This window comes from Osmerus mordax, chromosome 23, assembly GCF_038355195.1.
Source record: "Osmerus mordax isolate fOsmMor3 chromosome 23, fOsmMor3.pri, whole genome shotgun sequence".
NCBI lineage: Eukaryota > Metazoa > Chordata > Actinopteri > Osmeriformes > Osmeridae > Osmerus > Osmerus mordax.
In genome coordinates this window covers 457,942-482,855 of record NC_090072.1, presented here as the reverse complement: position 1 = coordinate 482,855, position 24,914 = coordinate 457,942, and the positions used below count along the sequence as shown (strand labels likewise).

General features: G+C 48.2%; 3 protein-coding genes across 3 annotated transcripts; 1 reads left to right on the top strand and 2 right to left on the bottom strand.

Annotated features, from left to right (window-relative positions):
• Positions 1–1,339: 1,339 nt before the first annotated feature.
• Positions 1,340–8,668, top strand: LOC136967954 (F-box only protein 41-like). The gene is made up of 11 exons (XM_067261954.1): positions 1,340–2,064; positions 2,928–3,068; positions 3,685–3,908; positions 4,128–4,360; positions 4,598–4,713; positions 5,383–5,535; positions 7,130–7,225; positions 7,334–7,452; positions 7,574–7,735; positions 8,052–8,161; positions 8,573–8,668. The coding sequence occupies exons 1-11, from the start codon at positions 1,340–1,342 to the stop codon at positions 8,666–8,668; spliced, it is 2,175 nt and encodes a 724-aa protein (XP_067118055.1).
• Positions 8,669–9,972: 1,304 nt separating this feature from the next.
• On the bottom strand, positions 9,973–18,105 carry LOC136967668 (sodium/hydrogen exchanger 9B2-like). The gene is made up of 12 exons (XM_067261550.1): positions 17,980–18,105; positions 17,779–17,884; positions 17,461–17,631; positions 17,231–17,373; positions 17,005–17,132; positions 16,091–16,266; positions 15,742–15,842; positions 15,507–15,656; positions 13,898–14,006; positions 13,688–13,824; positions 13,442–13,616; positions 9,973–10,883 (listed from the first exon to the last, which is right to left on the bottom strand). The coding sequence occupies exons 2-12, from the start codon at positions 17,876–17,878 to the stop codon at positions 10,807–10,809; spliced, it is 1,467 nt and encodes a 488-aa protein (XP_067117651.1). The 5' UTR covers positions 17,879–17,884; positions 17,980–18,105; the 3' UTR covers positions 9,973–10,806.
• Positions 18,106–19,754: 1,649 nt separating this feature from the next.
• Positions 19,755–24,480, bottom strand: LOC136967667 (sodium/hydrogen exchanger 9B2-like). Its single transcript, XM_067261549.1, has 12 exons — positions 24,338–24,480; positions 24,139–24,244; positions 23,821–23,991; positions 23,591–23,733; positions 23,363–23,490; positions 22,751–22,926; positions 21,500–21,606; positions 21,044–21,193; positions 20,854–20,962; positions 20,644–20,780; positions 20,357–20,531; positions 19,755–20,042 (listed from the first exon to the last, which is right to left on the bottom strand). The coding sequence occupies exons 2-12, from the start codon at positions 24,236–24,238 to the stop codon at positions 19,969–19,971; spliced, it is 1,470 nt and encodes a 489-aa protein (XP_067117650.1). The 5' UTR covers positions 24,239–24,244; positions 24,338–24,480; the 3' UTR covers positions 19,755–19,968.
• Between the last annotated feature and the right edge of the window lie 434 nt (positions 24,481–24,914).

The following is a 24,914-nucleotide window of genomic DNA, read 5'->3' as shown; positions in this document are numbered from 1 at the left end:
GTTCCAGTGTGTTATTTTACTGTAACCGCGCCTTAAACAACTCACTTGAAGTGAACGCGTTTTACCTCAGCAACGTAACGGCAGTATGAGAGTCAGTTGAACTGAATGTGGTCCCTGGTTCTGGACGGCTGAGGGAGGAGAGATACCACACAGAACCAAACGGCAGATGTGGTATCTCTTCATCCCTCCATCCCTCCTTTCTTTCTGCTCATTCATCCGTGGATAAAGAGTGGAGCGAGGACTCATGGCATGTTATCTTACTCCGCGTGCTCTCTCATCCGACCGCCCCCCTCCCCCACCCCCTCTCTCTCTCCCTCTCTCCCTCCCTCTCTCCCTCTCTCCTTCTCTCCCCCTCTCTCTCTCCCTCTCTCCCTCCCTCTCTCTCTCCCTCTCTCTCCTTACCCCCCAATTCATTCGTTTCCAATGTAAGCGTGATTACCTTTTTTGACTTAAACGTGTCAAAATCCTAACACACACACAGCCGAGTGCAGTCACACATGCAGTAAAGGTGTAGAACCAGCACTCTCTCTTTCCATCCCCCTCTCCCTCGGTCTCTCTCTTTCCCTCTCTCTCTCTCCATCTCTCTCTCTCTCTCCATCTCTCCCTCTCTCACTTTCCCTCTCTCTCTCCCTCTCTCTTTCCCTCTCTCTACATCTCTCCCTCTCTCTCTTTCCCCCCCCCTCTCTCTTTTCCTCTCTCTCTCCACATCTCCCTCTCTCTCTTTCCCTCTCTCCACATCTCTCCCTCTCTCTTTCCCTCTCTCTCTCCATCTCTCCCTCTCTCTCTTTCTTCTCGGGGTCAGTGTTGGTTATGTAGAAGTCCCTGGTGAAGCAGACCAACAATGACCTAGATTGTCCTGATCACACACACACACACACACACACACACACACACACACACACACACACACACGCACTCACACACATTCCCTCTCTCTCTCTATGGGGGAGGGGGATATCATGCTGTAATGTTAAGAGACAGGATCCTCATTAAAACTTAATGTGGACGATGAATGAAATACACACACACACACACACACTCAGTCAAAACCTCTCCCTGTGACCTCAATGGGAAGGAAACTCCAACAGTTCAAATACACACACCACACACACACTGACCTCATTTCTGCCTGCAGTATAAGACTGAAGTGTTTGTCCCCTCTCCCACAGGAACACACACACCTGGACTCTCTCTCTCCTCTCCCATCCCTTTCTCTCCTCTCTTCTCTCCCATCCCTCACTTCCTGGACCTGAAATGAGGCCCCTCCCTCCCTCTCGGCCCGCTCTCTTCTCTGTCTGACCTCCGACCTCTACACTTGTAGAGCTGGGATTGGTCCGAGATGGCATCACATGACCTCCCCTACTTCTGCCCCCGCTGTGACCACGCCCGCTTCCCCTCCGTGCTGGAGCTCAGGGCTCACCTGGTGAGCTGCCACACCTACGAGACCCTGCTGGTCCTGTCCCGCACCCGTGCCCGCACCTCCAGCCCCCGGGCCCTGGCCCTCCTCGCAGCCCCCGCTGCCCAGAGACAGAGCTCCTTCCTGGGCCTGGAGCAGCTGCCCTTGGCCTGTCTGGACCTGGCCTCCTGCTCTGCCTCAGCCCAGCTGCTGAGAGAGCTGTTTATCAAGGACGACCATCTAGGGACGAGCAGGACTGCAGCCCCCTCCGCCGGCCCTCTGGCCCTCCCCACCTCCCTGGCCCGTCTGTCTGGAGACAGGCTGGATCTGGGGGACCTAGGCCGGATAAGCCTGGGGCTGGAGTTTGGCCGGGGCCTGTGTCTGGAGGAGAGGCTGGGCCTGGGGCTGGACCAGAGGATGGCCAGGACGTTTGCGGAGGTGGAGGAGAGGGTGGAGCACAGGGTGGGGAGGCTGAAGGCAGAGCTGGAGAGGAGGGAGGAGGAGCTGCAGACGCAGCGGAGGGCAGGGGAGCGGCTGGGCCAGGAGAAGAGGGAGGTGGAGCAGAGGGCCTCGCTGCTCAGCAGACAGGTTCAGATCTCCGTGGAGATGATGGCTGAGCTGCAGGCAGATCTGCAGGGGAAGGAGAGAGCTCTGGACCAGACACAGCAGTGAGTCTCACAGCTTCCCTTCACAGTCCACCTCTACCATATACAGATATACTGTATATGTATATACTTTGGCCTCTTTTTGAAAACATAAATACTGTATAGTGTATCATATATTATTTATGTAACTGACCTGTAGAATGTCAATACATTAGACTTATACTGTGCATGTAAAGTATTCACACATACATACAGTTTGCAGTATATTATACAGTACACATCACACAGTGTGTATATTATACAGTACACATCACACAGTGTGTATATTATACAGTACACATCACACAGTGTGTATATTATACAGTACACACTGTACATGTGCAGGGTAATTAAAAGGTATTATATATATGTATATTATATATATGTATATTATATATATGTATATTATATATATGGAATCTGTATGTTCACAAAAATCTGAATTATGACCGTGAGATGGTGTCCTCCTCAGTGTTTCCTGTGTGATGCATTGTGGTCCGTGTAGTCCAGAGATAGGGGTTGCCAGAGGCAATGTCGTGTTGGGCGGGCGTCTGCCCAGCTGCCTGATGATAAATTCTGCTTGACAGGGACTCTCAGGACCTCAGGGTGTGTTTGAATGTGTATGTGTGTGTGTGTGTGTGTGTGTGTGAGGGTGTGTGTGTGAGGGTGTGTGTGAGGGTGTGTGTGAGGGTGTGTGTGAGCGTGTGTGTGAGGGTGTGTGTGAGGGTGTGTGTGTGAGGGTGTGTGTGAGAGCGTGTGTGAGCAGTAAAGGTAAAGTGAGGACTGTCTCTTCTGATTCTCCTCAACTCTCTCTCTCTCCCTCTCTCCTGTGTGTGTATGTGTGTATATATGTATGTTTGTGTCTATCTGAGTGTGTGTGTGTGCAGAGAGGTGTGTGAGATAGAGAGCTTCCTCAGAGAGACAGCAGAGAGAGAGGCCGTGGCCAAGGCTCGTCTTCAGGTGTTCATAGAAGCTCTGCTGGAGAGAGCTGACCGTGCAGAGAGACAACTGCTGCAGCTCAACACACAGCACACACACTACACACCTTACACACAGCACACACACTACACACAGCACACCCCTTACATACACCACACACACCACACACACAGCCATCATAGCAGTGAAGAACAGATCTTGGAATCAAAGGTTATAGGACACAAGGTAGGTTTATGTCTAGGGTCATCTAAGTCAGGGGTCAGGGTAACTGATGGAGATCTGGTACGAGTCACACATTAAGACTATGTTGCATTTTTGTTCTATATTTTCGATCTCCATTTTATATGCGTATTTAATATCAGATAAACACTGAACAATGTTTATATTGCCTCAAAATATAATGTATTTTATGCTTTGTTTTCGTTTTTTTTTCTTATATTCTTAAACCTTATTTATTCTGTGCATATGACGATAAAGTTGAAACTTTGTAAATCGACCTCTCCCCCCCCTCCCTCTCCCCCCCCCTCCCTCTCCCCCCCCCCCTCCCTCTCTCCCCTCCACAGAGCAGTACCAGTGTATCAGAGCCATACAGACTTGGAGAGGAGATGTACCCTCACCAATACAGGTAGGTGTGTGTGTGTGAGAGAGAGAGAGTTCATCCACACAGAACCTGCTGGTTACGTCCTGTCTCTCCAACACTCCTAGTGGCCGCGTGAGGACACTGTCTCTGGGGTCTGGAGGCTGGGAGAGGCCGGGGGGCTGGCAGAGGCCGGGAGGCTGGGGGGGGTGCAGGACCTGGAGGAAAGGTCCTCATCGACATCATAGCACTGAGGAAGAGGAGGAGGAGGAGGAGGAAGATTCCCTGTCAGAGGACCAACCCTGGAGCACACCTGAGATCGCTGTCAGGAGCACACACTCACCTGGCACAGGTAGGACCCTCACACACACACACACACACACTCACCTGGCACAGGTAGGACCCTCACACACACACACACACTCACACACCTGGCACAGGTAGGACCATCACACACACACACACACACTCACCTGGCAGAGGTAGGACCCTCACACACACACACACACACACACCTGGCACAGGTAGGACCCTCACACACACACACACACACACACACACAGTGTAACAGATGCCCCTCCCCTAGACGTGTCCTCGGTGGACTCCAGCCCGTATCGCCGTGGTGACGGGGCATTGGGGGCGGGGCTCCTGCGTCTGAGGGCGGGGCTGTTCTGTGTTTTTCCCTTCCTGGACGTGAGGACGCTGCTGCTGGCTGCAGAGGTCTGCTCTGATTGGAGGATGGTGGCCAGACATCCGGCCGTGTGGACTCACGTCAGACTGGAGGACGCTCGCGTGTCCGTCCAGGTGAGCACACCTGCCTCTTCATCACCACCACCATCATTCATTACTGTCACCATTTTCATTATCACCATCATCATCATTATCATAACCCTCATCATCACCATCCCCACCATCATCATCATCTTGTGGTGGTGATGTGGTTATAGAAGGTGTTGGGTTAATCTTGTGGTCATGTTGAGGTCGTGTTGTGGTCATGTTGAGGTTGTGTTGGGGTCATGTTGTGGTCACGTTGTGTTGCAGTTCCTGACCACCCTGTCCCAGTGGTGCACACAGACCCAGGCCCTGGTCCTGCACAAGCTGCGGCCCAGACCCAGACACCCTGTAGAGAGGAGGGAGGACTACCACAAGAACACACGGTACACACACACACACACACACTCTCACATACATACCCCACACACACACATACCACACACACACCACACACACACACCACACACAAAAAGAAACACAAAAAAATCAACCTCTCGAAACCTTCTTGTAAACTTTTTTTAAGAAAATATTTTTTTAGCCTTAAAAAAAACTATCCTCAACTTTTTTACACACAACACGCCACAAAAAATTAAAAACAAAGTTTTTTTCAACCTTTCGAAAAATAAATAGTCAAGTAAAGTACTGATACCATAAAATCTCCCTCATATGTGGCCATGGATGATCAGGAATGTCTCTATTCTCAGTCATGTGGACATCGCTAACTCCCTCTGTCTCATCCATAACGTGGCCATTCTTCTTGTTGCCTTCTGCTCTGGTAGCTTCATAGACGGGAGCCAGCGAGTGAAAAGTACAGATATTTGTGTAAAAAATGTAAGGAGTGAAAGTCAAAAGTTGTCAGAAAAAGTAAATAGTGAAGTAAAGTACCTACTGAAACCAGAAAAATCTATGTAAATACAGTAACTACTTTGTTACTTCCCATCTCTGCTGCTACACACATACCACACACACACCACAGACAGTACACAGTACTCACACGTGTGTGTGTGTGTGTGTGTGTGTGTGTGTGTGTGTGTGTGTGTGTGAGAGAGCAGGGCGTGTCTGGAGGGGGGTCTGGAGGCCCTGCTGAGGAGTGCAGGACGGAGCCTCCTGCTGCTGCAGGTGTCTCACTGTCCTCACGTCCTCACGGACCGCTCACTCTGGCTGGCCAGCTGCTACTGCCACCACCTGCACACGCTCACCTACAGGTAGGACCACACACACCTGCACACGCTCACCTACAGGTAGGACCACACACACCTGCACACGCTCACCTACAGGTAGGACCACACACACCTGCACACGCTCACCTACAGGTAGGACCACACACACCTGCACACGCTCACCTACAGGTAGGACCACACACACCTGCACACGCTCACCTACAGGTAGGACCACACACACCTGCACACGCTCACCTACAGGTACGACCACACACACCTGCACACGCTCACCTACAGGTAGGACCACACACACCTGCACACGCTCACCTACAGGTAGGACCACACACACCTGCACATGCTCACCTACAGGTACGACCACACACACCTGCACACGCTCACCTACAGGTAGGACCACACACACCTGCACATGCTCACCTACAGGTACGACCACACACACCTGCACACGCTCACCTACAGGTAGGACCACACACACCTGCACACGCTCACCTACAGGTAGGACCACACACACCTGCACATGCTCACCTACAGGTACGACCACACACACCTGCACACGCTCACCTACAGGTAGGACCACACACACCTGCACACGCTCACCTACAGGTAGGACCACACACACACTCACACACACACACGCTCACCTACAGGTAGGACCACACACACACTCACACACACACACAGTCACCTACAGAAAGGGACCATACACACATCATCAAATCAAATCAAATTTATTTGTATAGCCCATTTTACACGCAAGCATGTCACAGAGGGCTTCACATAGTATGCCCATAGAACTGCCCCTCAACCAACCTAAACCCTCAAGGAAGACAAGGAAAAACTCCCCAAAAACTCTCAACAGGAGAAAAAAAATGGAAGAAACCTTGGGAGGAGCAATTCAGAGAGGGATGACAACACAACACCAAGCTTAGGTCTCAACCAGGTCTTTCTCAGCTCCGAAAGCCGGAGGACCATCTTTTATAGGGCACAGGAATGTAAACATAGATAGTGACAGTCAGGCAGTAATGACGTTACAACAGTCTCAGAGGAAGAGCTTCACAGCTCCCAACACATGACCACTCAGACTAGAGAGATCATAGTTGGCGCTCTCCTTGTAGTCATGACAAAGGACGTTTACCCAGTACTTTCTCCTGATCATGAACATCTATTAACCCTGACACATAGACACAATCTACTGTTATTAATAGCAAGCTTACATGATAAACGTACTAACTAGTATCCAATGACTAGTTCTATTGATTAGTGATTAATGTAAGCACACAGGAAATCCCAATTTCTTCCACAATCCCCTCCTCCAGAGACGGTTGGTGAGAGAGAGGAGCAGAACACAGGCTAAACATAGTCATACAGTGTCGATGGGTTTTGTGTCTGTGTGTGTGTCTGTGTCTGTGTGTGTGTGTGTGTGTGTGTGTGTGTGTGGGTGTGTGTGTGTGTGTGGGTGTGTGTGTGTGTGTGTGTGTGTGTGTGGGTGTGTGTGTGTGTGTCTGTGTGTGTGGGTGTGTGTGGGTGTGTGTGTGTGTGTGTGTGTGTGTGTGGGTGTGTGTGTGTGTGTGGTTGTGTGTGGGTGTGTGTGTGTGTGTGTGTGTGGGTGTGTGTGTGTCAGGAGTTCATCTGATCCTCTGGGTCATGAGGTGGTCTGGGCACTGGGCACTGGCTGCAGGAGCATCACTCACCTCCAGGTGGCACCACTGCACCCATGGTGAGTTACCATGGATACCAGGGATGTTTCCTACAGTAACCATGGTGATGAAGTCACCTAGTCAGTCAGTTCTTCCTTTACAAGCCCCGCCCTCCTCTTCTCTGTCAGCCAACAGCCAACCAGATTCAGCAACCGCTGCCTTCAGACGATTGGTCGGTGTTGGCCACACCTCCGTGTGCTCGGTGTGGGCGGGGCTGGCTGCAGTGTTCAGGGATTGGCTGCTGTTGGTGAGTGACATTTTAGACCAGCAGTTGATACGTCACACTTTGATCTGGTGAGTAGTCAGGAAAGCTGATCAGTGTTTGTGTGTGTGTGAATGTGTGTGTGTGTGTATGGGTGTGTGTCCAGTGCGTAGCTGTGTCAGCCTGCAAGTGTTGGAGTTGGAGCGTGTGAGCGGTCTGGACCAGCAGGGGGCAGGAGAGCAGCTCTGCAGAGAGGGACTGCAGCAGCTGCACACGCTCACCCTCACCTCCACCCCCGTCACCACGGAAACACTGCTGCACCTGCACAGTGAGTCTCTCTCCTCTGACCCTTGACCTAAACACCCTTACCCTGAATCGGCAAAATGCACAAGACCTGAAGACCTACAAACCTCTACATGAGGTACAGTAGATAGACTTTCTAGAATGTTGTGAGGAGGGTATATTCTAGAATGTTGTGTGGAGTGTTCTAGAATGTTGTGTGGAGAGTGTTCTAGAATATTGTGTGCAGGGTATGTTCTACAATGTTACGTGGAGGGTGCTCTAGAATGTCAGGCGGTCCAGACAGTCAGGGCTGGGCCCTAATACAGAGCTGCCCTCCTAATCACCCCCTCCCCCCCCTGCAGGAGTGTGTGCGGGGCTCAGGTCCATGGTGGTCAGGCTGGGAGTGACAGACTGGGATGCTGACAGCTCTGATGCTCAGAGACACAAGCAGGACATGATCAGCAGTCTGCAGGTGAGTCAGTCTGATGTCAGTCTGCCTGTGTCTGTATACCTGCCTGCCTGTCTGCCTACCTGCCTGCCTGTCTGCCTGCCTGCGTGGTGTGTGATGTGTGTGATGGGGGAGTCAGGTGGCTGAGCGGTTAGGGAGTCGGGCTAGTAATCTGAAGGTTACCGGTTCAATTCTGCCTGTGCCAAATGACGTTGTGTCCTTGGGCAAGGCACTTCACCCTACTTGCCTCGGGGGGAATGTCCCTGTACTTACTGTAAGTCGCTCTGGATAAGAGCGTCTGCAAAATGACTAAAATGTAAATGTAAAATGGTGTGTGTGTGTGTGTGATGTGGTGTGTGTGTGATGTGATGTGTGTGTGATGTGGTGTGTGTGTGTGTGGTGTGTGATGTGGTGTATGTGGTGTGTGTGTTCCAGGCCCTGCAGCAGTGTCCAGGTGTGTGTGACGTTCTCCAGCTGAGGGATTCTGCTGACATCCTCCTCCGGCCACCCACATCACCCCACCAATCCTGAGGCAGAATGAACAGAGGAACTGGACAACAGTTTTAGTTTTGTCTCCACTTGTCACTTGTCCTGTATGTTTATATGTTTTGTTTTCACATCATAAACACGTTTATAATGCTTCTCTTTTTTTTGTACATTAATCATAAGAAAACCTCACAAGATTTGTACTTAAAAACTGGTTTATTAAAACAGGATTGTCACAATTCAGGGATCTATGTCTGTCAAAAACAACATACATTCAGTTAGTTCAAAAATAGTAGTTAAATTAATGCATGCAAATAAAAAAGCCATCAGCCTTTTGATTTTCCACTCACTGTAAGTACGGCAAACCATCTGACTGACATCTGACCAGGAGGACGCATTTGTTGAACTGTCAAGCAACTGAACGTTAAAGGCAGCGTTCTCAGCCAAGACACTGGCTGAGTTTTGGATGTCAGTGGCGAGGGAATACTGCTGCAGCACCCCCTGACAGCACGAGAATTAAAAATAATATGACTTGAAAATCCACCACCGCGGCACAGCCCCGCAGTAGCGGACTGGCCATCGGGAGCACCGGGAGAAGAATAACGATGGAAAACTAGGCTAAGAAACGTAAGGGTGGGGCTGAAAAATTAAGAGACAAAAATACATCACCTGGTTTTACCAATTGAAAAAAGGCTATGTTTATTTTACACAAAGCTCCAAAAATATTTTGCGCTCAATTAAAGGCCAAAAGATTTGAAGACGTTACCTAGTCTGTGACGGCTGCTTCCTCCACCCACCTCACACACGCACACACAGCGAGCACACACACAGCAAGCACACACACAGCAAGCACACACACACACAGCAAGCACACACACACACAGCGAGCACACACACACACAGCAAGCACACACACAGCAAGCACAGACACACACACACACAGCAAGCACACACACACACAGCAAGCACACACACTCAGCAAGCACACACACTCAGCAAGCACACACACAGCAAGCACACACACACACACACAGCAAGCACACACACACACACAGCAAGCACACACACACACACACACACAGCAAGCACACACACACAGCAAGCACACACACACACACAGCAAGCACACACACACAGCAAGCACACACACACAGCAAGCAGAAGAGAATAAGGTGAGACCACATCCTTTGGTTTCAGGTCCAGTCACAATGACGGTGTGGCAAGGTTCATTCTAGCTGTCAGTCAATAGACCCTGGTCACCTACACCCCCCCCTCCTCCCCCTCTTCCCCTTCTGTCTTCTAACAGTGAGACAGGTTACCAGTGTCTCTACAAACACAAGACCTAGAAGTATATTATTAAAATGTTTAGGGCATTTCTGCTTTATTGAGACAGATACAGTGAAGGAGACAAAAGATGTAGAGGAGAGGGAGAGAGGGGAGAGATGAGAGAGAGAGATGGGAGAGAGATAGGAGAGAGAGGGAAGAGAGAGAGGGGAGAGAGAGGAGAGAGAGAGCAGAGAGAGAGGGGATAGAGAGATGAGAAAGAGAGAGAGAGAGAGAGAGAGAGAGAGGGGGGAGAGAGAGAGGGAGAGAGGAGAGGGGAGAGAGAGGGAGAGAGAAATGGGAGAGAGGAGAGACAGCAGATGTAGGGGAGAGAGAGAGGGGAGAGGGGAGAGAGAGAGCGGAGGACAGGCTGGATTCCAACCCAGGCCCCTGCGGTGAGACCTACATGGTGCTCAAGACAAGTGAGCTACCTGGAACTGCTTTATACAGACACATGTTACCAGTGTGTTTACAAACAATGGAACCCTCCTGGTTGCCATGGTATCCACTTGCGGTCACAGAAATAGGACCAGGTGGAACTAGAACAGTCTGCAGGTCAGTGATTGGTCCATCAGAGGGGTGTTCTGAGCTGTGATTGGTCCATCAGAGGGCTGTTCTGAGCTGTGGTTGGTCCATCAGAGGGGTGTTCTGAGCTGTGATTGGTCCATCAGAGGGCTGTTCTGAGCTGTGGTTGGTCCATCAGAGGGCTGTTCTGAGCTGTGGTTGGTCTGTCAGGGGGGTTTTCTGAGCTGTGGTTGGTCTGTCAGGGGGGTGTTCTGAGCTGTGATCGGTCCATTCATAATGCATTCTGGGAAGCCAGTGGTCGATACAGATGGCTGATTTTCCACCAATCAGGAGTCTCATAATTTACTCTCATGGAAGTCTTTCTTCTGTCCAATCATGTCCTTTGTCTGACTTGTTGGCCCGCCCTCCTCATCTACAGAGACAATCAACATGCCAATCAAACTCAATCTCTGAGTAAAGAATATAATAGAATTAAACATTATGGATGGAGATTTTTCTTTAGCATCCTTCCGTTAACCCTCGTGCTGCCTTCGGGTCACATGACCCAAAGGTTCATAACGAACCATCGTTGTGTTTACCCAATTTTACCCAATACAAAAACAAATAAAAATAATTTTCTTTTAACCATTCCAATGTGGGGGGCCTGAGACAGCCCGACAGTTAAAAGAAAATGCTTCACTTTGTTTTTGTATGAGGTAAATTTGTCGCAATACGAAGGTGGGTCACAATGACTAATGGGTCAGAATGACCCGAAGTTAACACAAGGGTTAAAGTGAGCCCATACAAATACAATCTCCAATCACTAAATACAGTCTCCAATCACTAAATACAGTCTCCAATCACTAAATACATTCTACATTAATTATATACAATACATTCATGGTAACATAGTTGGGTTTTAGTTAGTGTAGTCAAACGATTAAAATATTTAATCGCGATTAATCGCATTAATGTCATAGTTAACTCGCGATTAATCGCAATTAATCGCACATTTTTATCTATCCTAAATGTCCCTTGATTTCTTTTTGTCCCATAATTTTTTCTAATTTTAATGCTCTTATCAACATTGAAAAGTGGATTGGATTGCTTAGTTAGTGCAAATGTTTTTTGTTGAAAACAACATTGCAACATTGCCTGTATGGAGCTAAATCAGGGCCAAATGTTTTGTTAATTCAAAAAGTTTTGGTCAAAAACGTGAAAAATAAAACCATGAATTCAAAGTAAAAACACATTTTTTTTTCAAGTTGAATAAAATTTCGATTAAAGTCTGGAATTATTTTGAATAAATTATTCATTTTTCATTTTTCATTTTCAGATTTTCACAGTTTCATTATTATTATTTTTTTTAGTTTCAGATCTGTTTTTCAGTTTCAGACTTTTGGCCCCGATTTTGCGTAGGGGGTAAAGAGGCACAAGACTCTGCAGTTGGCATGGCGTCCGCTCCGCCAAGGCAACACGCTGGCGCCAGCGCACAGGTAAGACGTGAAAGATATTAGCCTTTTTGAGGTTGATGTGTCAATGACAAAAAAAGCCACTGTGGGGATAATGTCCCAAAGTATCTATTCAAAAAGGCTAATATCTTTCACGTCTTACCTGTGCGCTGGCACCAGCGTGTTGCCTTGGTGGAGCGGACGCCATGCCAACTGCAGAGTCTTGTGCCTCTTTGCCCCCTACGCAAAATCGGGGCCAAAAGTCTGAAACTGAAAAACAGATCTGAAACTAAAAAAAAAAAAAAAAATGAAACTGTGAAAATCTGAAAATGAAAAATGAAAATTAATAATTTATTCAAAATAATTCCAGACTTTAATCGAAATTTTATTCAACTTGAAAAAAAAATGTGTTAACTTATTTTTACTTTGAATTCATGGTTTTATTTTTCAAGTTTTGACCAAAACTTTTTGAATTAACAAAACATTTGGCCCTGATTTAGCTGTCACTCATAACTCCCGCCTCTGAGTTGAAGCCGAGGCCAAAAGTCAAAAAAAAAAATATATAAAACTCTAACTCAAAAAAAAAGAAAAATTAAGCCGTAAAAAAAGTTTTGAATCTGAAAACATTAAATGTGAAACTATGTGAAAATGTAAAAGTGAAAAATGAAAATTAATCATTTATTCAAAATAATTCCAGACTTTAATCGAAATTGTATTCAACTTGAAAAAAAAATGGTAAACTTATTTTTTCTTTGAATTCATGGTTTTATTTTTCAAGTTTATGACCAAAACATAAATTTTCAATGTCAAGCTTTAGTTTTCAACTAAAGATTTTTTTTTCGAATTAACAAAACATTTGGCCCTGATTTAGCTCCATATGCCTGGCTTTGACGAGGGGGCGGAGAATTCGCATCAGCTGTGTGCTTGGCCATCAAGTGGTAACTGGACGTGCTGCGATGATAACGACAAAACACACAGATCAATTTGGTCTTGTCAATGGAACCATTTGGCAACTTTTTAAAAGTAACCTTTCCATTCAGAATCTTATTGGCATCCATTTTGGCGTCTCGTGCTCGCTATCCACTCAAAACGTAACGTTAGCCTAGTACTCTTTAGCCGGCTCGCAAGCCCAAACAAGTGTGCGACGTGCCTGTTGTTTTGTTTCCGGTCTAGCTAGATCCGGTGTGGTGTTGTAGTTTTTCTAACGTCAAGTTAGAAAAAGTTTTGCTAGGCCAAAAAGAACGTTAATCTCGCGATAAAAAAATGTACGCAGTTAAAATGGGTTTGCGTTAACGCCGTTAATAACGCGTTTAACTGACAGCACTAGTTTTAGTACATTCCATCACAGCAGACCTGTCCCACTGCAACGCCCCTGTTCACCACCAGAGGGGGCTACCTCCCTACTGCAGCAGTGAAACGCCCCTGTACACCACCAGAAGATGCCTTTTGGTTAGGGTTAGGGAAATCTGTATTTTAATTTGGACTTCTGAGCCGTGTGTGTGTGTGTGTGTATGTGAGTGTGTGTGTGTGTAGTCCTCACCCTCAGTGTGTCTGTGCAGCAGTCTGGGTCCAGCCAGTCCGATCCCCAGCGCTCCAACAGGAGCTGTGGTGAGGATGGCCAGAACCGCCACCGTCAGAACATCCAGACCCAACTTCACCAGAACCTCGTCTCCCTCCACAAGAGCCATGTCCAAGGCAGCGGAACCCAAGGCCGCCTGGAACACATAGAACCCCTCAGAACCTCACACACACACACACACACATACTCTCATACTCTCATACTGACCTGGACAGTGTCTTTAGGAATCCAAGCCACAGAGATGAAGATCTTCTCCTTCAGGGTGAACCCTTCAAAGTGAACCAGGAGGAAGGTAGCCAGAAGGCGAACCAGCAGGCCTGTACAGAGACAGGCCATCCCCAAGCCTGGAGACAGAGGTCATCAGCCTTGTTCCTCCTCCACATGAGATGTGCTTGTAGTGAAGGTAACATGTCTTACCCACAGTGTTGGGGTCCAGAGTGGACACGGTGATCTCTGCTCCGATCAGTCCAAACAGCAGAGGCTGGAAGATATCCCACGCTCTCCCCACCATCGCTGCTACTGGGGCCTGGGTAGAGGACACACACACCTGAGAAACACACTTGATGACTGAAGCACAGACCCTGGTCCCAGTGTTGTAGTACTCCAGACCGGTCTTGGTCTCCAGACCACATTCTGAAGGTCTCAGTCTTGTCTCGGTCTCGGACAAAGAAGACTCTGGATTTTATTTCAAGACTGGTCAAGACCACAACTGCGGGAATATCACTAAATTGCCTGTGCATTGTTTAATTTATTTCTTAATATGATTACTGTTATTGGATGTAAAACGTCACGCTTCAAATGCAACCAATAACTTAACTCATTTCTTATTTGAAATTACCCATCACCCCTCTTCGCACCCCAAAAGTGAATGAGGAAGATAGGCAAAACAGTGGCTTTCTGAAGATGTTGGCCAAATCAGCTATAATTAGATTTGGTTACCTGAACCACAAAGACTTTACAATAACGTCCAAAAGATAACACACAGTTTGTGTAACTTCTGCAAAGAGACGCTTACTGAGACGGCTGGCACTAGGCCTACATCAAACCTTTACCGGCATTTAGAAAGAAAACATTAAAAAAGGTAAGCTAGGCGTAAGTGACGCTAGCAAAGCTAGCCTAGCTACCTAACGCTTGCAATGTGCCTCTGTACCAAAACTCTTCAGAAATCTCTTCCCCCATTACACAAAGAGATTTAGCTAGTATTAGCTAAATAACATACTGTATGTTTCAGGGCGTCAGTTTCAGTTGCTTGCCAGATTTTGTTTGTGATAACAAGCCAGGCCATATAAAGCAATGTAGCTAATGATAAATATAAAGTTATGTTACATCAACGTTTACTCATGGCAGCTGCTTACCTCTCCCGACTTCATAATGTTAAGTTAAACGCCGTGGACCACAGTACCGCGCTCCTTCACTTGGGTGAGAGAGAGATGTGAAAGCAGAGAGCGAGTAGGCCTAATAATGTGCCTCTAAGAAAAAGAAGAAAAATAACATGGGCTGTTTTGCCTGGCCATAAGCACACAGCACTACTTCAAGAGTGCAATTTTTTGTTCAAATACAGTTACAGATCAAATCTAACTTATTACCTAGTCAAACCCTACTGCTTGTGTGTTTTGAGTGGTCTGGTCTTGACCCGGTCTCACCCTGCCTGGGTCTATGTCTTGACTCAGTCTCGACCCCTCAAAGTCTTGGTATTGACTCGGTCTTGATACACTCTGGTCTTGGTCCTGTCTTGGTCTCGATACACTCTGGTCTTGGTCCTGTCTGGGTCTTGATACACTCTGGTCTTGGTCCTGTCTTGGTCTCGATACACTCTGGTCTTGGTCCTGTCTGGGTCTTGATACACTCTGGTCTTGGTCCTGTCTGGGTCTTGATACACTCTGGTCTTGGTCCTGTCTGGGTCTTGATATACTCTGGTCTTGGTCCTGTCTGGGTCTTGATACACTCTGGTCTTGGTCATGACTTGGTCTCGGTTTAGGTGGTCTTGACTACAACACTGCCTGGTCCTGATAGCCACCACGCTCACCTTGTCCCCCCCCCAGCCCAGGGCTGCCAGGAAGGCCATGACCAGGGTACACACGCTCCCAGCTCCAGGGAAGCCCACCACTCTGCTGCCGAACACGGCGCAGACAGACAGACCCAGCAGCATCACGCAGCGCCTCAACACCAAGTCCTCCTGCACACAGAGAGGTGTCAACACACACACACAAACACACACAAACACACACAAACACACACAAACACACAAAGGTGTTCCAGACCTGATCCTTGCTTGGGAAGAAGCAGATGAATATTCCCAGCAGGAGTCCGACCCCCATGCCTCCAACCACATCCAGCAGGCCCTTGTTCATCCATGTAGAGTCTGCAAAGACCAATAGCTTAGCTTAGCATAGCAAATTGTACTGAATTGCATAACAAAATGCCATAGAGTAGCATAGCTTAGTTTAGCATGCAAAATCATGTTACTAAATGCTAAAGCATAGCAAAGCATATAATATTTTACTAAATAACTATCTTAAGGTACACAGAATAGCATAGCACAGAATAGCATACAGTACTGTGATTAACACAACAGAGTACAGCATTGCAAAAATAATTGTATTAATTCACCTTTTGAGCTGGCCATAGCCAGGCAGGTGGTGAAGCCGGTGATGGCCAGGACAGCATCTAGCCTCCCAGCAGTCATCAGGAGGGTGGGGATGTCCTTCTCCACCCCATAACCATCCTTCTGTAAGAGCAACATGGAGGGAATCACCACCGCCTGAGACACAGCGCTCAGGACAAACCTGGAGACACAGGGGACAAACTTGGAGACATAGGGACAGAACACACCTGGAGACACAGGGACAGAATACACCTGGAGACACAGGGGACAGAACACACCTGGAGACACAGGGGACAGAACACACCTGGACACACAGGGACAGAACACACCTGGAGACACAGGGGACAGAACACACCTGGAGACATAGGGACAGAACACACCTGGAGACACAGGGACAGAACACACCTGGAGACACAGGGGACAAACTTGGAGACATAGGGGACAGAACACACCTGGAGACACAGGGGACAGAACACACCTGGAGACACAGGGACAGAACACACCTGGAGACACAGGGGACAGAACACACCTGGAGACATAGGGACAGAACACACCTGGAGACACAGGGACAGAACACACCTGGAGACACAGGGGACAAACTTGGAGACATAGGGGACAGAACACACCTGGAGACACAGGGGACAGAACACACCTGGAGACACAGGGACAGAACACACCTGGAGACACAGGGGACAGAACACACCTGGAGACATAGGGACAGAACACACCTGGAGACACAGGGACAGAACACACCTGGAGACACAGGGGACAGAACACACCTGGAGACACAGGGGACAGAACACACCTGGAGACATAGGGGACAGAACACACCTGGAGACACAGGGACAGAACACACCTGGAGACACAAGGACAGAACTTGGTGAAGTTCAGTCCTAAACAAGAGCCAGACTTGACTCACCCCAGGATGAAGCCCCATACCCAGGGGAGCCCCATGAGGAAGTGAGACACCACTGCAACTGTGCAGGCCTCCACTGTACAGGGTCCTACTGCCACACGCAAACACACCGCTTTCAGCCTCCGCAGAGCCTACACACAAACACACACACTCAGAACTGGTCCTCATCGTTGCTTAGGCCTCCGTTGGGAAGTGGTCTGTGTGTGTGAAGTATTTATATTTGTAGTACCGTAGGGTCTTGTCCCAGTCCAACCCGGGTCAACATGATGGCCCGAGAGATGTTCCTCAGAGCAACAGACCATGTTTGGTCGATGTACACCGCATCAGTTACATAGGGAACATTACGCAGCACTAATCCAGCCAGCAACATCCCTGTCACACACACATACACACAATTCAGAACATTGGTTCTCAAATGGTGTTTCCATTCAGTTTTCCAGTGCAGTTTGTGGAACATACCAAGTAGAGGAGGGAAGGGGGGGAGAGTGGGCAGCTTGATCATCCCCACCAGGTTTCCTCCACACACAGCACAGAGGAACAAGATCACTATGCCAAACAGCTTCCCTCCAGGCAGACACTCTCTCTGGGTGATGGACCACACCACCCCGAACAGCAACGCTAGCAGACATGCTGCAGGGATAGAGCCACAGTTGACACATCCTGACTAAGCATTTAATTACAAACACAATGGTTTAATCATTGATACTCACACCCCCTGTAACACACATTTCCACACACACATACCCCAGATATACATACATAAACACAAACACACACCTTTGGTGATGGCTTGAGCCAGCAAGCCCTGAGGTCTAGGACATCTTTGTCTCAGGTTGTTACAACAGGAACAGGAGGAGGAAGAGTCGGCCATGGTCATCCTCACCTGGACACTCACACACAATATTTCATTTTACCTGACATGCATGACCACAGTTCCAACCTGACTCCACCAGTTCAACATTTCCAACAGAGAGTTACCTGCAGCAGGGAGAACTTCCAGGTCCTTCTAGTACTCTCTAGGAGAGTGTGGAGCCCCGTGTGGGAGTTCCTCTTCTCAGCTTCAGTCCCCTGCTTCCTTCTCCTTCGCCACTCTCTCTGTCTTACCCTGCGTGGTGTGTGTCTCTCCAGAGGTCCTAAAGTCCAGAGTCTCCTCTTCCTTTATAAGCAGCGGGAGTGCGCACTTCTGTAAAACGTTAACTCACTTCTGAGAAACGGTTCGTCCTGAAGAAACCCTGAAGATTCTGCTGGCAGAAAATGGCTGAGCGATGGAAATGAATAAGAGGGTGTGGAGGTAGCGGGAGGAGGTGAGGGAGGAGGTGAGGGTGAAGGGGTAGAGAGATGAGGAGAAGGAGGGGTGAGGGGATGAGGTTGTGAGGAGGTAGCATGAAGAGGTAAGGGGGAGAGGGGGTGAAGGGATGAGGGGTGAGGAGGGATGAGGTGAGAGTATGAAGAGATGAGGGTGAAGGGGTAGAGAGATGAGGAGGGGATGAGGAGTGTTAGGGTTAGGGGGTGGAGTGGTGAGGGGTGAGGTTAGGGGGTGAGGGGATGAGGAGGTGAGGGGTGAGGTTACGGGGTGGAGTGGTGAGGAAGGGAGAGAGTCTGGATGAGACAGACTCAGTTGGATACCCTCAGTGTGCGAATTATACAATGACCATCGGGGGGGTCAACTCACTGCCCCCATGAAGTTCACCCCTGCCGCCGCCCCAACCAAGTAAACGGCAATGGCACACACAAACTATTGTAGTCATTTCTTTCTGAAATAAAAAAGTTGATCTTTACAAAACTACCAGAGGAACATATCTGACTGTTCATCACAAAATACGGTAGTTGGAAATCTCTCCAGATTCTGACAAGCAATGAGACAGATAAATTAAGCTATCTTGCTTGATACAGAGCTAGCGATAGCTATCTTTTAAGTTGGTGGGTGGTTAACCATGTTTCTATCATTAACATTTTTGTGAATATTCTACAGCTAATTGGCATTACAAATACATTCGTGACAGATTTTTTGGGAGTATTAGATAGCTAACTTGCCTTTCTTGAACTTTCTCACGACGCGGAACGTACCGCTACTTGGCTACACTGAGGTGATTGAACCAGCACAATGCCTGGTCACTCGCGCTGTTTCTTGTTTCTCCCTCCTTCCCTCTCCCTCCTCCCCTCTCCCTCTCCTCTCTCCCGCCTCCCTCCCTCTGTTCTGTCAGTGTTCTCACACTCAGGGCTGTAGTTTTACAACTTTGATGATTGATCTGCAAGGTCGTTAAGAGGTTGTCTACACCTACACACCTGATCACAAACCGGACCATAAGCTGGTGTGAGAACCACTTGACACACACACACACACACACACTTATGAAAAAAACACACAAGTGAAATGTTTATTTTGTCAGCTGGAGGGTGTTAAGACCTGTCAGGAATACCTGCAGTTCCTCCTTCCAGAGAGAGAGAGAGAGAGAGGAGGAGAGAAAGAGAGAGAGAGAGCGAGAGAGAGAGGGAGAGAGAGAGAGGAGGAGAGAGAGAGAGGGAGAGAGAGAGAGGAGGAGAGAGAGAGAGAGAGAGAGAGAGAGAGAGAGAGAGAGAGAGAGGGAGAGAGCAGGAGAGAGAGGGAGAGAGAGGGAGAGGGAGAGAGGAGAGAGAGGAGGAGAGAGAGAGAGAGGGAGAGAGAGAGAGGGAGAGAGAGGGAGAGAGAGGGAGAGAGGAGAGAGAGGAGGAGAGAGAGAGAGAGAGAGAGAGAGAGAGAGAGAGAGAGAGAGAGAGAGAGAGAGAGAGAGAGAGAGAGAGAGAGAGAGAGAGTAGTCGGTCTGAAGGTCTTCTTCCTAGGATCTCCTCAACATGACCAAACTGAAGCTGAGGCAGAACAAACCTGCTTCCAGGTAGAGGGGGCTGGAGAACTACAAGCTTCATCAAGACTACAAGTCCCAGATTTTATATGATTTGTCACCACTCCAGGTCTCTGATTGGCTGATTTCATAACTTGCTCTCCAACTGCTCCGCCCCCTCACCAGTGGGCTGTTTAACTGATGCGGTGTCTTCCTGAGTGCCTGATGGAAAGACCAGAGTTACACACCTGCCAACATGTGTGTGTGTGTGTATCTGTTCTCACCCTCCCTCTGAGAATGTGTGTTTGTTCTCACCCTCCCTCTGAGAGTGTGTGTATGTCCTCACTTTACCTCTGTGTGTGTATGTTTGTGTATGGTCTCAACTTACCTCTACAAGTGTGTGTGTGTTTTCGTGTGTCCTCACCTTCCAATCATTGTTGCTTTAAGTGTGTGTCCGTACGTACTTTCATCCTCCCTTCCTGTCAGTGTGTGTATGTGTGTGTGTGTGTGTGAGTGTGTGTGTGTGTAGTCCTCACCCTCAGTGTGTCTGTGCAGCAGTCTGGGTCCAGCCAGTCCGATCCCCAGCGCTCCAACAGGAGCTGTGGTGAGGATGGCCAGAACCGCCACCGTCAGAACATCCAGACCCAACTTCACCAGAACCTCGTCTCCCTCTACACGAGCCATGTCCAGGGCAGCGGAGCCTATGGCTGCCTGGAACACACACACACACACACGGTCAGATAAATGTAGCCTTACAAACTTAGTTTAGCTTCCCCACCTTCCTTTCTGCTTGTTTAAGTTAAACACACACACACACTCTTACCTGGACAGTAGCTTTGGGAAGCCAGGCCACAGAGATGAAGATCTTCTCCTTCAGGGTGAACCCTCCAAAGTGAACCAGGAGGAAGGTAGCCAGAAGGCGAACCAGCAGGCCTGTACAGAGACAGGCCATCCCCAAGCCTGGAGACAGAGGTCATCAGCCTTGTTCCTCCTCCACATGAGATGTGCTTGTAGTGAAGGTAACATGTCTTACCCACAGTGTTGGGGTCCAGAGTGGACACGGTGATCTCTGCTCCGATCAGTCCAAACAGCAGAGGCTGGAAGATATCCCACGCTCTCCCCACCATCGCTGCTACTGGGGCCTGGGTAGAGGACACACACACCTGAGAAACACACTTGATGACCACAGCACAGGCCCTGGTCCTGATAGCCACCACGCTCACCTTGTCCCCCCCCCAGCCCAGGGCTGCCAGGAAGGCCATGACCAGGGTACACAGCCCCCCAGCTCCAGAAAACCCTGCTACATGACTCCCAAACACAGAGAAGACAGACAGACCCAGCAGCATCACGCAGCGCCTCAACACCAAGTCCTCCTGCACACAGAGAGAGGGGAGAGAGGGAGGGAGAGAGAGAGAGAGAGAGAGAGAGAGAGAGAGAGAGAGAGAGAGAGAGAGAGAGGAGAGAGAGAGAGGAGAGAGAGAGAGATAGGTTTATATCAACAGATCAACTGTGGAGAGCAGAAAGTGTAGCTGATGTGTTTTCTAGCATCAGAAAATAGGGATTATAATCTATTCAAACCAAACATACAGGCACACACACTACACACAAACACACACACACACACACTATACAAACACACACACACTACACAAACACACACACAGGGGTTTGTTCTGGACCTGATCCTGGCTTGGGAAGAAGCAGATGAATATTCCCAGCAGAAGTCCGACCACCGTGCCGCCCAAGACTTCTAACAGGCCCTTCAGGATGTTCATCCAGGTGGAACCTGCAGGGACGCAGAGCATGATACAGCTTAGATTAGGATCCTGAGTTCACACATTCTCCCTGTGCTATGGGTTCCCTCCGCAAAGAATCAAATAGAAAGAACCTCAATAAAAACATGCAGAACAGATTTCTCTCCTGCTCATGACCCTGGTCAGATGAGCACTTGGACTTGGCCCCACATCGCATTGATGGCTTTTAACCAGAGCTAGCAAAATCCACACATCCTTCACTCAAGTAGAAGTACAGATACTCATGTTTAAAAAGACTCTTGTAAAGGTTGAAGTGCTGACTACACTTTTTCAGTTCAAGTAAGGAAGTGTGGGCTCTGACATATACTTAAGTAAAAAGTAACCATTACTAATACCTGTTGGACCTCTCATCATATGAATAAATTAATACAAAAAGACACTACAGATGCAGACTTTTTTGGGGAAAATATTTTTTCAACCTTTAGAACCTTTTTTTCCAAAATATTTTTTCAACTTTTAGAACGTTTTTTTCCTAAATATTTTTTCAACGTTTCAAAACTTTTTTCAAAAGATTATTTTCAGACTTTAGAAACTTTCTTTTCGAAAATATTGTTTCAACCTTTCGGAACTTTATTTGTGAAAATATGTTTTAAACCTTTAGAAAAAAATGTTCGCTACATGCATCAAAAATTTGCGTTGGGGTTGAACACAGCATTAGAGACGGGGAGAGCGCGTGAGAGGCAACGTGTCCAGGTTGATGAGAACATCAATATCATGTGTTAATATTAAGTGTAGACTAATTCCTTGGCGAGGAGGATATTTTCACTAAAGCTTAATAATTTTTATTTTGCGATTATTTACTGTTTAAAATGGTTTTATTAAAGTTAAATGAATCTACAGGTGTTGCCGTTGTTTGTCCAAATTGTTTTAATTTAATCAAATTGCATAAACGATAACTAGTTCACCTAGACAATTTAGATTTGTAGTATACATTAGAAGGCAATAGGACAGCTTAGCATAGCATACATTAGTACAAAATAGGATAGCTTAGCATACATTAGTACAAAATAGGATAGCTTAGCATAGCATATTGGAGTGTAATATAGGATATCTCAGCATAGCATACAGTAGTGTAAAATAGGATAGCTTAGCATAGCATCACATTGAAATATTTACCTTTTGAGAAAGCCACACCCAGGCAGGTGGTGAAGCCAGTGATGGCCAGGACGTCGTCAAAACTCCCAGCAGCCATCAGGAGGGTGGGGATGCCCTTCTGCACCCCATAACCATCCTTCTGTAAGAGCAACATGGAGGGAACCACCACCGCTGGAGACACAGCGCTCAGGACAAACCTGGAGACACAGGGGACAGAACACACCTGGAGACACAGGGGACAGAACACACCTGGAGACACAGCGCTCAGGACGAACCTGGAGACACAGGGACAGAACACACCTGGAGACACAGGGACAGAACACACCTGGAGACACAGGGGACAGAACACACCTGGAGACACAGGGGACAGAACACACCTGGAGACACAGGGACAGAACACACCTGGAGACACAGGGGACAAACCTTGACACACAGGGACAGAACACACCTGGAGACACAGGGGACAAACCTGGACACACAGGGACAGAACACACCTGAAGACAAAGGGACAGAACACACCTGGAGACACAGGGCACAGAACACACCTGGAGACACAGGGACAGAACACACCTGGAGACACAAGGACAGGACTTGGTGAAGTTCAGTCCTAAACAAGAGCCAGACTTGACTCACCCCAGGATGAAGCCCCATACCCAGGGGAGCCCCATGAGGAAGTGAGACACCACTGCAACTGTGCAGGCCTCCACTGTACAGGGTCCTACTGCCACACGCAAACACACCGCTTTCAGCCTCCGCAGAGCCTACACACAAACACACACACACTCAGAACTGGTCCTCATCGTTGCTTAGGCCTCCGTTGGGAAGTGGTCTGTGTGTGTGAAGTATTTATATTTGTAGTACCGTAGGGTCCAGTCCTAGTCCAGCACGGGTCAATATGATGGCCAGTGCGATGTTCCTCAGAGCAGCAGACCATGTTTGGTCGATGTACACCGCATCAGTTACATAGGGAACATTACGCAGCACTAATCCAGCCAGCAACATCCCTGTCACACACACATACACACAATTCAGAACATTGGTTCTCAAATGGTGTTTCCATTCAGTTTTCCAGTGCAGTTTGTGGAACATACCAAGTAGAGGAGGGAAGGGGGGGAGAGTGGGCAGCTTGATCATCCCCACCAGGTTTCCTCCACACACAGCACAGAGGAACAAGATCACTATGCCAAACAGCTTCCCTCCAGGCAGACACTCTCTCTGGGTGATGGACCACACCACCCCGAACAGCAACGCTAGCAGACATGCTGCAGGGATAGAGCCACGGTTGACACATCCTGACTAAGCATTTAATTACAAACACAATGGTTTAATCATTGATACTCACACCCCCTGTAACACACATTTCCACACACACATACCCCAGATATACATACATAAACACAAACACACACCTTTGGTGATGGCTTGAGCCAGCAAGCCCTGAGGTCTAGGACATCTTTGTCTCAGGTTGTTACAACAGGAACAGGAGGAGGAAGAGTCGGCCATGGTCATCCTCACCTGGACACTCACACACAATATTTCATTTTACCTGACATGCATGACCACAGTTCCAACCTGACTCCACCAGTTCAACATTTCCAACAGAGTTACCTGCAGCAGGGAGAACTTCCAGGTCCTTCTAGTACTCTCTAGGAGAGTGTGGAGCCCCGTGTGGGAGTTCCTCTTCTCAGCTTCAGTCCCCTGCTTCCTTCTCCTTCGCCACTCTCTCTGTCTTTCCCTGTGTGGTGTGTGTGTACTCTCTCTGTCTTCCTCTGCGTGGTGTGTGTCTCTCCAGCAGATTGCACTTTACTCTTAACAAAGATCACGCCCGCTTTTCCATTCTCCCAGAGTGTGTGTGTGTGTTTGTGTGTCATGTGTGTAGGTATGTGTGAGAATAAAAGAGAGAATGGACTTTGTACCCCCTCTATCCCTCTCCCTCCTCCCGCCTCCCTCCCTCTGTTCTGTCAGTGTTCTCACACTCAGGGCTGTAGTTTTACATCAGAGTTTTACAACTCTGATGATTGATCTGCAAGGTCATTAAAAGGTTGTATAAACCAACACACCTGATCACAAACAGGACCATAATCTGGACTATTAACGCATACATACACCCACATACACACACATGCATACATCTACACATACACAAACGCACAGATTGAGTGACACTTTTATTGTCCTATATATC